The 16,241-nt window shown below is 39.9% G+C and overlaps 1 protein-coding gene across 4 annotated transcripts in view; it reads left to right on the forward strand.

The window, feature by feature from the left end:
• Positions 1-14,692, forward strand: part of fubp3 (far upstream element (FUSE) binding protein 3) — a 94,083-nt gene extending 79,391 nt beyond the window's left edge. For all 4 annotated transcript variants that reach the window (XM_059993724.1, XM_059993725.1, XM_059993726.1 and 1 more), the window contains 2 exons: positions 9,629-9,768; positions 13,038-14,692. In XM_059993724.1, coding sequence (XP_059849707.1) covers positions 9,629-9,768; positions 13,038-13,046 — 149 coding nt within the window. In that variant the 3' untranslated portion in view covers positions 13,047-14,692. The remainder of the gene's footprint in view (positions 1-9,628; positions 9,769-13,037) is intronic.
• Positions 14,693-16,241: the final 1,549 nt, after the last annotated feature.

Genomic DNA, 16,241 nt, shown 5'->3' on the forward strand with positions numbered 1-16,241 from the left:
CTGCCCCGATGAAAGTTACAATTATTACTAAGCAACACAGTGGTTTAATTATTGGAATACATACGTTAAGTGTTTTATATGCATAGAAAGGTAAAATATATACTAAGATAGATGTTTGACTAACTGATGCTAAATAATACTGGATGTACTTGGTCTGCCTTACGTACAAATTCGACTTAAAGACGGACTCAGGAACAGAACTCATATGTAACCCGGGGACTGCCTGTATATACAGGTAGGCAATAATAGTTCTGAGAATCCTTATACTTTTAGAAGCTTTTTAATTGGGTGCTGCACGGAATATGACACAAAATTAGAGGGCAAGTACACAGTATACATGTGTGCATTGAAGACTGGTTTATGGACGGGAAAAGGAGGAGGAATAAATCGGCCATTTTTACTTTAGGAACCTGTTATTGGTGGCATGCCGTAAGGTTCTGTAGTTGGACTTAACTTAAAACAAATGTGGAGGAGGGGATTAAGCATTATGTATCTGACTTTGTTGATGCAGGCAATTTGGTAATACAGTATGAGCTGTGAGGAATGTGCAGAGAGATTTCAGGGATATTTGGATAAGTGAAAATGAAAGGACAGAGCAGATGGGATGTAATGTAGACAAATGTGATGTTAAAACAGTGCTGGAGTGTCTCGGCAGGCCAGACAGTATTGATGGAGGGCTGATGGCTTGCATTGAGACCTTTCATCTGGATGAAGTTATCTCAACTGAGGTTATCCATTCTAGTAGAAAAATAAAGGCAGTTGATTAATTAGTATGTAAACTTTTGATGTTGATGTTCAGAGGGATGTAAATGCCCATGTCTGCATACAGCAAGACCTAGATTACATTGAGGTGTGGGTTGATAGGGGACAAATTAGATAAGCGACACAAAGATACTGGCAATAATCACTGACAAGAATAGTTTAAAGGCATGCCCTCAACTTTCAACAGTATTGCTGTCATCCCCAACCATGAAGATGCTAGAGGTTTCATTTTGGACCAAATCAAGGGTTCCCAGCCTTTTGTATGCCAGGGACACTGCATTAACTGAGGGCTTCGTGGACCCCAGGTTGGGAACCACTGGAGTAGATGCATATGTGTGGCAGTTACAGTAGCGGAGTGTCCTTTGGCAAAAGACTTGGTTACTACAGTCCTTTCAACAACTGCACGGCACAAGTCAGAAGCATGAACTTGGAATGCTGTCCACCTGAGTCCATTTTCAACAATGTTCAAGGAGCTTGACAGTGTTCAGCTGAAAGCTTGATTGGTAGCCCACCCACTACTAAGTGTTTACACCACCCACAATCCATCAGACACCGGTATGCTTATAACTGATGTGTACCATCTGCTAAAATCCACAGTAGTCACCTTCCTAGGCCATTCTATCTGTATGTTCAACTCCCTTGATCTCAACCGAAAGTAGGATACATGCACCACCTGAAGATTCACCTTCAAGCTGAGTGGCATTCTGACTTGGAATGTATTGCCACTCTGTCATAGCTGAACCTAAGTCCTTAACTGCTGGTCTATCAGTACCATCAAAAGGACTGCAGTGGTTTTAAAAAGTGGCTCAAAAAAAGCCAATAAATGCTGACCTGCACACATGAAAATTTTGAATTAGGAATGCTTTTATGTTTGATAAGTGTTTTCTCTCGCAGTTGATTAGCTTTGGACTTGCTGATATGGGGATTGTATTCATTTTTTAACCAATGGGGAACGTTATTTTGTCTTGTGAGGCTGGGAGCTTGGGGGTTTCGCAGTCTTTTCAGGGGAGGCGGGAAGGAGATGCCGAGGAAGGTGGACGTGCGCTGCGCTGCACTGCTCGGTTGACCACCAGGGTGGTCCCAGGTGTGAGGACGTGGAGGTCGGAGGAAAGTGACGAGGGGTCGAATGGTTCGATGGTTGAGCTCCAACGATGTACACTAAACTGACTGAACTCTGATAAGTTAGCGCCTTTTACTTTATTTTCTTTTCCTTCATATATACTGTATTGCATAGTACTCTTTTAGTTTTAGTAAAATCTTTAAAGTGTATTCCATAACGGTATTTGGTGTGAGTTTGATATTGTGTGTGTACGTGCGGCATAAACTTGATTCTCACAGCACCTGCGTGTACGGGAGGTGGGGTTGGTGAGTGGCTGGATCTCCTTTTCCCCTAAACATATGCCAGCCTGTTGGGTAAGTGTTACATTTGTATAACTTTGAGGTGGTAAAATGTGTACTTGTGTCTCTGAACATTCAAACACATTTTTTTAGGCCTTGTGGAGAGAGTGGGGAAACGATACATAACGTGAATAGTGTTATTTTACAGTGTTTGCCCATTGAGTCTGGATTACCAAACAGTTAATTTTGCACAAAATGCAGCTATAGATTACTGGAAATTTTTAAATACAGAACTTAGGAAGTTTTTAGCTTATTCTTTGCATGCGATGTAGTGCAGCTAAAACACTGGGAGACCTGTTTCAGTTCCTGCTTTGTTCACATTTAAACCCTTGAAGAATAAGTACATATCTCTCAAGCAATGTGGGGTGAATCATCCTTGTATCACCTTGCATTTGGTTCTGAGTGATGGTTTTATGTTGTCTTATTGAGTAGCACTAACAGTGTTCATTTACAGGATGTTGTAGAACATCTGAACTTATGAAGTGCCAGATGCAAATATGGTACCAACGAAGTTTTTGACATAATCAGTTGTCTGAATCCTTTCTGCTATAATCTGAACTAGTCCTACAGAAGTGTATTTTCAGTTTGTATTAAAACTAAGGCCCTCTTTGTATGTTGCAGAAGCCCCCAGTACATTAAAATCGAGTTTTCTTGTACTCTGCCTCAGCCTTCAGCAAGCACCACTCAGCCAAAAAAGTCATTCATCTTGCTTGCGCACTGCTGACAGTTTGTCAGTGATTGCACTTCAGAAATAATTGATTGGCTGTGAAACATATTGGGGAAGCCCTGAGGGCATGAGACAATGAAAATTAAAAAAAACACATGTCATGTATCTGAAATAAAAACAAATTGCTAGAAACACTCAGCAAACCGGGCAGCATCTGGAAAGAGCAGCCATTAATGCTGCTGGTCTAAGACCCTTTATCAGGGAGAAGTTTTGCATTTCTCAGCTCTTTAATGTGAAGTATTTATAATTACTGAGTGAAAGTATTCATTGAATACTGGAAAGAGCAATGTCCTGAATCGGACTCTGTATTTGGAAAAGATGTGGCAGCTGTCAGTCTGATCCTGCTGTTTTATCACTCCAACTTGCATCGGCATATTGAAGGCCAGCTCAATTCTAATGCAGGTTGAGGGCAGCAATTGTATGTGAATGTCCTCGAGTATTTTAATTCATTCACATTCCAAATTCCATCCCTGTAACGTTTAATTTGAATCTTTCAGCTGAGCAAGGAAAACTCGATTTGCTAAATCCCAAGTATCGAATGTGTTCATGATCAAGTTAGTGCAACTTCGGAAGCTAGTCATCTCACATTTGTAAAGCTCATTTAGGAGAGGGTGATTGTTTGTATTGAGGTACTTCGTGTGTTAGTTAAATCAGAAGTATAAATGCACCCAAAATATCAGCTTCAATTGGAGTCATAGAGCAGAACAGCACAGAAACAAACTCTTCAGCTCATCTCATCCTCCTGTCCCCAAATTTGAGTCTGTGGAACATGGTGCACCTGCTGGATTGCTGAAATCAGCTTGCATCTTTCTAATCTTACCCCAGTAGAGTCTGAGTCCATATCCTTTCCTTCTCAAAAACGGCATCTCTGTGATATTGTGGAACTTTAGAAGCAGATTTATATGTAAGCTTCCATTCATTATAAACACTTTCACCTGTCAAGCGTTACCACAAATCCATCCTTGCTGATGTACATTTAATGCCAATCCTTCCAGTAGATTTCGTAAATTTCCTTTTCATATCAACACTGACATTTCGTAGTCTCTATTTGTCATACTGTATCCTACCCTTCACAAATTTGTTCATTTCCAGCCTTTTATATAATTCTCCATATCACATGTAAGGTGGTGTTCAGCTTAAGCTCCACATCTGGAGTTACTTCCCTAAATCTATTTGCATATTCGTCACCACTCCTCTGTGTCTTAAAGTCCAGTTCTCCAACTATGTATTCAACAAATTCTTGCTGATTCTGATCACTCTTGTTATGGCACGGGATATTTTTCTACATTAGAAGTATGGCATCTTAAAATCTTACTGCACCTGTTGTTGTGTAATCTGTGATGACTACCAGAGATCCAGGTAACTCATTTCATTTCTCCATAACCCTTTTGTTTTTCTGAAACGCCAATAGCTTCTGTGTGTTCCAGACTGAGATAATTGCTCTATTTCAAGATCATGGGACTTACTACCCTATTTAAATGATCTAATAGATTTTAAATCTCTACATAATGCACCTGGAATGTCATTTGAATTCACAAGTGTAGTCTCTTTAAAACCATTCTCAAGGATGTGGCATTAAGTAGTGGCATAATTTTTAGGTCCCGCATTCCTTAGAGCTGCCTTAGATTAACTTGCATGTGCTCTTAGCCAAGTGAACCAAAATGATCCAATATGTGTAAACCTAGCTCAGTTTAGTCACCATCAAAACAGTGCAAATGTCTGAAAGGTCAGTGTCTACACTTCCTCTTGAATATTATTCTTCCTTTGATTTTGGGGAAAAAAAGAAACAGCATTAATTGTAGGAAATACTTGTCTATCAAAGTTGATGTCAACCTATGGATATTTTTTAACATCCACATATGTAAGACATCTGCAGGGGAAAGAGGAAGAGGCAAAAATCTAATGAAATAAATTAGATAACTGCTACAGTATGAGTGTAGGATTGGAATTATATGCTAACTAAAATCTAATTGACAGTTCTAAATATCCTTGTTTCAGTGGTCTTACGGGCGTTGCTATCAGTCAAAGTTGTCATGTAGTGAGTAGGGATTTTATTTACTAGTGCTCAGTGATCATTACTGTAAATACTGAATGTTACCAAATTTATGGTACATGTTAGAGTTAGTGGAAGGATGAAAGTTATTACAAACTGGGTCAGTCCCCCTCCCTGACAACAACTTCTTCCTGAGTTAAAAATGCATACACCCAAGAGTTTGCAAATGTCACTCTGTTCAAGAAGGGAAAGGGGCAGAAGAAATGAAAATATAGGCCTGTTAGTCTGACCTCAGTGTTTGGGAAGATATTGGAGTCAGTTGTTAGGATGTGGTTTCTAGGTACATGGAGGCACATGTTAAAATAGACTGTAGTCAGCATGGATTCCTCAAGGGAAATCTTGCCAGACGAAGCTGTTGGAATTCTTTGAAGAATTAACAAGCAGGAGAGACAAAGAAGAATCAGTTGATGTTGTGTACTTGTATTTTCAGAAGGGTGCCACACATGAGGCTGCTTAAGTTATGAGCCCATGGTATTACAGGAAAGATTCTAACATGGATAAAGCAGTAGCTGATTGGTAGCAGGCAAAGAGTGTAAATAAACAGAACCTTTTTTGGTTGACTGCCGTTGACTACTGGTATTCCACAGGGGTCTGTGTTGGGACTGACTTTTTTTATATGTCAATGATGGATGATGGAATCATCCAATGATTTGGATAATGGCTTTGTTGCAAAGTTTTCAGATGATACGAAGATAGGTCTAAGGGCAGGTAATTTTGAGGAAGTAGGCTACAGAAAGACTTGGATTAGGAGAATGGGCAAAGCGGTAGCAGATGGAATAATGTTAGGAAGTATATGGTCATACACTTTGGTAGAACAAAGGGTTGACTTTTCTAAATGGAGAGAAGATTCAAAAAACTGAGGTACAAAGGGACTTGGGAGTCCTCGTGCAGGATTCCCTAAAGATTAATTTGCAGGTAGAGTCTGTGGTGACAAAGGCAAATGAGATGTTAGCATTCATTCAAGAGGACTAGAATATAAAAACAAGGATGTAATGTTGAGACTTTTATAAAGCACTGGTGAGACCTCACTTTGAGAGCAGGTTTGGGCCCTTTATCTTTGAAAGGATGTGCTGAAACTGGAGAGGGTTCAAGAGAGGTTCACAATTGATTCCGGGATTGAAAGGCTTGTCACATGAAGAGCACCTGATGACTCTAAGCCTGAATTCAGAAGATTGAGTGGCGATCTCGTTGAAACCTATGGGGCTGAGAGGAAAAATGGATCAGCCATGATGAAATGTCAGAGCAGGCTCAAAGGGCTAAGTGGCCAAATTCTGCTCATATCTTATGGTCTTGTGGTCTGTACAGACTAGGTAGATGGGGATGGATTTGCTGGCTGTTGTATAGCTGAGAGCATCTCTGTGTGCCAAATTTTCCCCACTGAGCTACAACAATCGGGCTGGTTTGAACCAGACTCCCTCCCTCAAGAGTCAGTGAGGATGGCTGGTAGCCATTGTTTTTTTATATTCCTGTTTACTCTTCCCATCACAGCTGCCACCTGCTGATTTTATTTTCATTTATGACTTACCATGGTTCTGGTTACAAGCAATCCTCAGGAATGAAATCCTGTTATAACCTGGGGACTTCTGTATGTTATTGTTTGTATGTAACCTTACAAAAGACTGGAGCCATATGATTGAGGTCTTCCCCCAGAGAACAGTACTTGCCCTTCAACCTATCTCTGTAGCTCTGACAAGGACCTTTAACTGTTGGGAATCCTGTGCTTAGATTAGCAATTGCAAAATAGTTTTTCCAGTTTATGTAAGAAATGGTGACGGTGGTCTTCCTATTTTCACCAATGCTGTTACCTTTTGGGTTCACTTTGTCTTAAGCTCTGATAAAACCATTCAATTTTAAAGGGTATCTTCCAACAAGCCATTTTTGAGAATATTGTGTGCTGCATGTTTAGTGTGATCAAAACAATTTGGTCAACTGTCTGTTCTACATATATTAAATCAAAATGACCCCAAATGAGGATGCAGAAGACTGTTTCTTTTTGTCTGGCTGTACAGGAAATTGTTCAAGAATATAACTAATACATTTTCTTTGCACATCAAAGTAAGAATAAGTTTTACATTTTATTTGCAACAATATTGCAATCCTTTTAACTTTAAGTTAAAGTTGACCCAAGAAAAAGTTAAATATCACTAAATGTTTAATTTAGCCACCAGTAAGTAATTTAATGTTGTAAATGCATTTGTTTTAAGACCAACTTGACAAATTTGCACATAATCAAATGCCAGTACTTGTGTTGCAGTTAAATTGTTGGAGTTGCTTTCCTTAAGAAAAATTTAGACTGAGAATCCATCCCCCCCCCCCCCCCACTATTTGGAGGAAGCATGGGTGTAATACAAATTGGCTGCCATATTTTCTTGCACTGCAACCACTGAAAAAAATTACTGTTTCATGTCATGGGTTTGTGAAGGGGGTTTTCTAGTTTAATAGTGTCCAGAATAAATGGTAAATATTTAAAATGAAAATCACAGGATACTCTGCAGATGCTGGAAATCCAGAGAACACAGAAAATGCTGGAGGAACTTGGCCAGTGAGGCAGCATCTATGGAGGGGAATAAGCAGACAGTGTTTCAGGCTGTTACCCTGAGTCAAGGCTAGAAAGAAAGGGGGAAAGGCCAGAGTGAGAACGTGAGGGCAGGGGAAGGGAGTACAAGCTGGGATGTGATAGGGGAGGCAAAGTTGGGTGGGTGGGAGAAAGGGGTGGTGTGAGAAGCAAGAGGTAATGGGTGGAAGAGGTGTAAAGGGCTGAAGGAATCTGATAGGAGAGGAGAGTGGACCAATGGAGAAGGGGCACCAGAGGGAGGTGAAGAGCAGATAAGAGGGGTAAAAGTGAAGCCAGAATAGGAATAAAACAACATTTGTGCCTTGTTTGATGTAGGAAGAATCTATTTAATCCTGTGCAACACTAGGGTAATGGTTATTTTGTATATTTCATGGTGTGGTTGACCCAAGTTGTCCTGCAGGATATTGGGGGAAAGTTTTTGGAAGCAGTACCCAAGGTATTTTGTTTCATTAAATGAAACACTTGCTTATCATGATTCTGCTGATTGAAGATGGTATTTGGTCACTGGTGGTGCATCTGCACCCAGAGTGTGACACAGAGATTGTCTGTAGAACACTCTCCAAGATGTGTGCTGGTGATTTTTCTGTTCCTGCTTTCGTGCTTAGCCATGATTTCACAGAAACACTGTTCTCAATGGCATGCTAACTCTCTGGGAGTTCCATTTTTAACTGCATCCAGTTGCCTGCAATCAGTGCTTTCTGGCTGTCGAAACAGGCTTCTGGGCCTTTATTTGAGTTCATCTTGATTTAGTGTACATTGAACAAACAGTTGGCAAAATTGCGTTGATCACACTAAACATATGCAGCACACAGTATTCTTAATGACACTGAGGCTCACAGCAAAGATTCCAGAGAACTCAGGGTGCTGAGGCTTCATTTGTCGAGTGAGCTGACGCTGCTTGTCTAGAATTTCTATTCAGTCCAGCCCCCAAAACCATCAGTGGCAGATGGTAGTCACTTGGACTGTATTTCAGGAGCCTCTTTTATGCCATTCACATTGTGGATGAGCACTTGTACGCTCACTGTCTCTTTGCAACACCATGATGATCCATTTTGACATCTAGTGACAAGGTTGTTCCCCAGTGGAGGAGCTATCTGTGCAGAAGGCTGTTTTCACATTAGGAACAAGGTTGGAGAGTGGTGCATACAGTAGTGCCAAGCAACTTATTCATAACTGTGTTCATAGACTTCGAACCTGTTCTTTTCTGATTTTTCTGCATCCTGGGGGAAGCAATTTTGTACATTGGTTCGACTAGACAGGCTGAGGGGTCTTTTCCAAGTTTTTGGTTACACTTCAGACTTTGTTTGAGCTTTGAGTTGTTAAGAAGGAAGAGCAAGCTGATAATGAACTATGATGTGGCCTTTTACTGCTTCATGTAACCCAAAACCTGCCAGCCTGCCTTCCAGTCGTGACGGGAGATCCTTCAGAGTATGTGGTTTGCTGGCAAGCTCGAGGCCTCTGTGCTCAATGTACATGTCTGAAGGCATCCTGAACGCTGAGCACAATATACTTCGAGTTCTTAATCATTAGTGAAATAAAATTACTTTGAAAAGTGTAAATGCCACCTTTGGAATGCTGGAGTAAACCAAAACACCTAAAGGAAACCCACACGATCATAGGGAGAAGATACAGACTCCTTAAGAACAACAACGAGAATTGAATCCCGTCTTGCAGCTAACCTCTATGGTACTGTACCTCCCCATGCGGAAGTTTCTGGAAACAGTACCTGCAGTTATTTTGTATCATTGTTGAGGGAAATTGTAAGTCGTCATGATTGGAAGATAGTTACAGAACGTGAAATTGAAGACCAGCTAGCAAAAAGTCCAGCTTAATGGGGCAATTGGCTGATTTGTATTCTAGTAGAAAGTTGCAGCATGCTAATTAGCGACAGCTTCTCTTTTCCTTCACTGGGTTATTTCTCACAGCACCTTTACCTACCTTCCTTTCTCCTGCAATAACCCTCCCCCTTTAGTTTCTATTCCACATTCCTAATACAAATATGATCTTTGCTTCATTGCTTCAGTTCATTGTAAATTATTTTACACTTCCATTGTTAACATTTTGGTACTCTGACTATGTGTAATCATGCTGTTTTTGTTTTGCTTTTTATCAGCTCAGGCGACAGGAACTGCTCCAGGGACTCCACAGCAGAGTTCACAACCAGATTATAGTGCAGCCTGGGCAGAGTATTACCGACAGCAAGCGGCGTACTATGGACAGGCCACACAACAAGGGCAGGCCCCCGGTCATCAGGTATGCATTGGTGCTGATCGCCATCGCTCCCTTTGCATTCTGCTCTGAGTACTGCCAGCTGCCACTTGCCCCCTCGAGTCCTTAATCCTGGCTGGGTCACCAAAAGGTGGTCCAAAGTGCACTGGGGGAAGGGGCATTTTAAGACAACTCTTCAATACTTGACCCTTGAGCATCATTTTTAGAGCAAGCTGGCTTTCCATATTCTTGCATTGGTTGTTTATGCTGATGTTAAGTTGGAGGCACCAATTCAACTCTGTGTAGATATTAGCTTTTTTTTGTCAAAGTATAACTATTTTTGAAAGCTTTGAATTTAAGCCTCCGTCTGATTAGGCATACACACACGCCTAGGCCACTAATATCTTCTCCTAAAACTATGTGCTTCTGTTTTCTCTATGATGCTATTAAAACCTATCTGAGATTTTGGTCATGTGTTTGGCTAATGTCATTCTGCTTAAACATCTAAGCATTGACATGCTTCACAGGAGTTTTAAGTATGTATTATAGGAATGGTCCATTCTGTCCATTAAAATTTTCTTCCACATGAGCTTCTAATTATATAAGAATCACAAAAGTATTCCAATTCCCTTCATATATTAGATTTCTAAATCAATATATAGATGTACCAACTAGGGAGGATGCAATATTAATTAGATCTCCAGTTAGGAAATGAGTTGGGGCAGGTGACGGAAGTGTGTGTAGGGGAGCACTTTGGTTCCAGTGATCATAACACCATTAGTTTCAACTTGATCATGGATAAAGATAGATCTGGTCCTCGGGTTGAAGTTCTAAACAGGAAAAAGCCCAAATTTGAAGAAATGAGAAAGGATCTAAAAAGCGTAGATTGGGACAGGTTGTTCTCTGGCAAAGATGTGATTAGTAAGTGGGAGGCCTTCAAAAGGAGAAATTTTGAGAATGCAGAGTTTGTATGGTCCTGTCAGGGTTAAAGGCAAAATGAATCAGAATAAGGAACCTAGGTTTTCGAGTGATATTGGAACTCTGATAAAGAAGATGTATAACATGTATAGGCAACAGGGAGGAAATAAGATACTTGAGTATAAAAAGAGTAAGAAAATACTTAAGAAAGAAGTCAGGTGGGCTATTTTGGCAGTCAGGGTGAAGGATAATCCTAAGAGCTTCTACAGGTATGTTAAGAGCAAAAGGATAGTAAGGGATAAAATTGGTCCTCTTGAAGATCAGAGTGGTTGGCTATGTATGGAACCAAAAGAAATGGGAGAGATATTAAATGGGTTTTTTGCATCTGTATTTACTAAGGAAACTGGAATGGAGTCTATGGAAACAAGGCAAACAAGTAGGGGGAGGTCATGGAACTTACACAGATTAAAGAGGAGGAGGTGCTTGCTGTCTTGAGGCAAATTAGAGTAGATATATCCCCAGGACCTGACAGGGCATTCCCTCAGACTTTGAAGGAGACTAATGTTGAAATTGCAGGGGCCCTGGCAGAAATATTTAAAATGTCGATATCCACGGGGCAGGTGCCAGAGGATTGGAGGATAGCTCATGTAGTTCAATTGTTTAAAGAAGGCTCAAAAAGTAAGCCGGGAAGTTATAGGCCGGTAAGTTTGACATTGGTAGTAGGTAAATTATTGGAAGGAATACTAAGAGATAGGATCTACAAGTATTTGGATAGACAGGGACTTATTAGAAAGTCAGCATGGCTTTGTGTCTGGTAGGTCATGTTTAACCAATGTATTAGAGTTTTTCGAGGAAGTTACCAGGAAAGTGGATGAAGGGAAGGCAGTGGATATTGTCTACATGGACTTCAGTAAGGCCTTTGACAAGGTCCCGCATGGGAGGTTAGTTAGGAAGATTCATTCGCTAGGTATACATGGGGAGGTAGTAAATTGGATTAGACATTGGCTCAATGGAAGAAGCCAGAGAGTGGTAGTGGAGGATTGCTTCTCTGAGTGGAGGCCTGTGACTAGTGGTGTGCCACAGGGATCAGTGCTGGGTCCATTGTTATTTGTCATCTATATCAATGATCTGGATGATGATGTGGCAAATTGGATCAGCAAATTGCTGATGATACAAAGATTGGAGGTGTAGTGGACAGTGAGGAAGGTTTTCAAAGCTTGCAGAGGGATTTGGACCAGTTGGAGGAATGGGCTGAAAAATGGCAGATGGAATTTAATGTGGACAAGTGTGAAGTATTGCACTTCAGAAGGTCAAACCAAGGTAGAACATACGAGGTAAATGGTAGAACACTGAGGAGTGCAGTAGAACAGAGGGATCTGGGAGTACAGATACATAATTCCCTAAAAGTGGCGTCACAAGTAGATAGGGTAGTCAAGAGAGCTTTTGGTACATTGGCCTTTATAAATCAAAAGTATTGAGTATAAGAGTTGGAATGTAATGGACATTGTATAAGACATTGGTGAGACAGAATTTGGAGTATTGTGTGCAGTTTTGGTCACCTAATTACAGGAAGGATATTAATAAGGTTGAAAGAGTGCAGAGAAGGTTTACAAGGATGTTGCTGGGACTTGAGAAACTGAGTTACAGAGAAAGGTTGAATAGGTTAGGACTTTATTCCCTGGAGCGTAGGAGAATGAGGGGTGATTTGATAGAGGTGAATAAAATTATGATGGGTATAGATAGAGTGAATGCAAGCAGGCTTTTTCCACTGAGGCTAGGGGAGAAAAAAACCAGAGGTCATGGGTTAAGGGTGAAGGGGGAAAAGTTTAAATGGAACATTAGGGGACACAGAGTGGTGGGAGTGTGGAATGAGCTGCCAGATGAAGTTGTAAATGCGGGCTCACTTTTGACATTTAAGAAAAACCTGGACAGGTACATGGATGAGAGGTGTATGGAGGGATATGGGCCAGGTGCAGGTCAGTGGGACTAGGCAGAAAAATGGTTTGGCACAGCCAAGAAGGGCCAAAAGGCCTGTTTCTGTGCTGTAATGTTCTATGGTTCTATGCCTTGGCCATTCTCTGGAATTTTCACTTGAATTCCTTGTTGGTTTGTTCTTGACTGCAGAATCACTACAGTTTAATCTTTGCAAAAGGTAAATAAAAGCAGCCTGCTCCTGATCAGTATTTTATATTGGGGGATATGTTTCATGGGTGGAGCTTCGATTAGAATAGATTGTGATATCTCTGTTACTCTGGGTAGGAAATCAAAGAGCATTTCATGAACAGATAATAGTGAATGCTTTGAAGAAATGTGGGTATCATTTGATGTCTTCACAATACTTGTTGCACATTACCTGGGCAATCACAATATTAACTTTCATTGTCTTTCTGTTGCAGGATCAATAATTTGACGTCCTTGTGAAGAGATTTGAATCATTATGGATGTGGAGCCTTTTATAATAAAGGGTTAAAAAGGATTTATGACGCCTTGAAGAAAATCTTATACTTTTGTTTCTGAACACTAGAGGAAAAAATACTTATTACGATAACTTTCTAGATTTACCATTAATGGAGTAATAGTGAAGTCGAGGGGTGCAGATGTTATGGATTGATCGCTCGGGGAACCTTAAACCCATACCAGATTTGGACAGGCTAAAATGCAAATGGCTACTTGTTCTGTTTTTAATTTTTTAAATTACTCCCCTACTTTAACTACACTACAAGATAAGTTTTAAAAGTATAATTGTAGTGTGGGTGTGGGGCTCAAAGGTCGTGCATTGTTGAAATATATACATCCCTGTGATAGATGGGTAGGAGTACTGGTGCTGGTACTGCATTTCCTGATACTCAGTGACAGCAAAGCAATGAGTCACAGGTTATCGGTCTAGAGTTTTGTACAGTATTGACCGAATGGTACTAACGACCACAGTATATATATATAATATATATTATATATATATTTATAATATGTCTCACTTTTGTGAAACTGTGCCTCCATCCCTATGTGACTGGGCACTAAATGCAAAACTGTTGGACTGGTAAATTTTTGTACTGGTCCATTAATTCTATTATGTGGGGAAGGAGGGGAAACGAAGAAAAAGGAAGTTAGCACAAATACTTCTTTTTATAAGGAGTTAAAATGAGAACTGTGAATAATAATTTAATGCTTTTTTCCAAAATACATGTTTTACGTAGGTGACTGTTGGCAAAGATGAGATTTTAAAAAATGTTATATAAAAAAAACAAGAAAAAAAACAAATTTAGGCACATTTTGTAATTGATAAATGAAACTGAACAGCAGCAGGATGCACATCTGTACGTGGATGTAAGGGAAGAACACTGCCACTCACATTTTAGCCTGCCTTCCACCCCGTTTCCCTCCCCCCACTTCAAAAGAACATCCTGGCCTGAAAGGGGCCCCCCCAATGAGTTAAAGACTTGATCTTATTCTTTGATTTGTGCTGCAATTAGATTGCGCCTGTCTGTATAATTGCCTGAAAAGATAAATAAATGGAACTACAGGTTTTATTTTTTAGTATGAATAAAAACCAAAAATGGTTGGTTGTGTTTGGTATACACCTCTCAGATATGGACTCGACAAAGTCTCCACGAGCCATGCTAATGACTATTTTTTAATTCTTATTCTTAAGTGGTGTGATCTAATATGTATGATTATGTTTAGCAAGTGAATGAATTCTAGTATTAATTACGTATGTGAAACAAAAATTACATTGATTAAAAAGGGATGGTTATTAAGTTGAAGCTGTTTAACTTGTAGTATTTGCCTTTGTACAGTTAACAGTGTAGATAACCAGGAACTCCAGTTCTGTTTTTAATGATCTGAGGTTTACTGGACATTCCGTTTAAATTGTACTGATTTTTTTCTAATAATGCTTGAGATATCTAACTTTGGGAAGTGCAACAGGTTTAAAAAAAAGAACAGCTCTGTGCAGCATGTTAAAGAGATGTATCCCTTTTATTTTACTGACACGTGCATTTTACACTCTATAATAAAATGTCCACAACATTTCTTTGTGGGAAATTTGGCCTGACTTTGGTTTTGCTTAATTAATTTTCTGGTGGATGCCAAAAACCCCCTCTGATAAATGGCATTATCCCTTCCTTTGCTGAAATCTGTCAGGTGCTACAGTCATGCTAAAAAGCTTGTGAACCCTGTAGAATTTTCCCTATTTCTGTATAAATATGACTTAAAATGTGATCAGATCTTCATGCAAGTCCTAAAACTAGATAACGAGAACCCATTAAATAAATAATACAAAAAAACATTATACTTGTTCATGCATTTGTTGGAAAAAGTATGTGAACCTTTGCTTTCAGTAATGGTATGACCCCCCCCCCCCCCCCGTACAGCAATAACTTCAACCAAATGTTCTGGTAACAGTTGATCTGTCCTGCACATCAGCTTGTAGGAATTTTATGCATTCCTCACAAAACTGCTTCAACTCTGGGACATTTGTGGGCTTCCTTGCATGCTTCAAGTCCTTCCACAACATTTCTATAGGATTAAAGTCAGGACTTTGACTCGGCCATTCCAAAATACTAATTTTCTTTTTAAATCGTTCTGTTGATTTACTCTTGTGTTTCAGATCATTGTCTTGTTCTATTATCCAACTTCTATTAAGCTTCAGGTGACAGATACCTATCCTGACGTTCTCCTGTAAAATGTATTGATGCAATTTTGAATTCATTGTTCCCTCAATGATTGCAAGCTCTTTGGGCTCTGAGGCAGCAAAGCAGCCCTAAACCATGCTTCATAATTGGGATGAGGTGTTGGTGTGCGGCGCCCTTTTTCCTCCAAGCATAGCAATGTGCATTTCTGCCAAAAATTTCAATTTGTCTCATCCGTAAATAGAACATTGTCCCAGAAATGTTGTAGAACATCCAGGTGGTCTTTTGCAAACTTAAAATGTGAAACTTTTTTTGGGGGGGAGGGGAGTAGCAGTGGTTTCCTCTCTGGTGTCCTTCCATGAACACCATTCTTGTTCAGTGTTTTTCTTACAGAGGACATATGAACAGAGACTTTAGCAAGTTCTAAGGATTTCTGCAGGTTTTTGCTGTTAGTCTGGGTTCTTTTTTTGTAATTTGTTTTTTTATTGAAATTCATCAAACAAACATTTCTGTAAGATGTATTTCAGATATTGTACATATATATCATAATCATATGTGCCACAAATCTCCACATAATATATATCTGAGGTATACACTTATAGAAAAGAGAGGAAAGTAGAACAAGTGAAAGGACCCTGGGTTCTTATTAACCTCCTTCAGCAGTACAGGTTGTACTCTTGGTGTTATCTTTGCAAATTGCCCCCTCTTGGGCAGAGTAGCAACATTACTAAGTTTCCTCCATCTGTAGACCATTTCTCTTTGCACTGATGAACACTCGGGTCTTTAGAAATGCTTTTGTAGCCTTTTTCAGCTTCATGCATCTCTACAATTGTTCTAAGGTCCTCTTAAAGTTGTTTTGATGGAGGCATGGTGCACATAAACAGATTTTTCTTGAAGAGCCTGACTTTTTTTTTGTCACCCCTACAACGCACACCCCCAATCTCATCTCATTGATTGGAACAGCTGACTCCA

The sequence above is a fragment of the Hypanus sabinus genome, chromosome 18 (genome assembly GCF_030144855.1).
Source record: "Hypanus sabinus isolate sHypSab1 chromosome 18, sHypSab1.hap1, whole genome shotgun sequence".
NCBI lineage: Eukaryota > Metazoa > Chordata > Chondrichthyes > Myliobatiformes > Dasyatidae > Hypanus > Hypanus sabinus.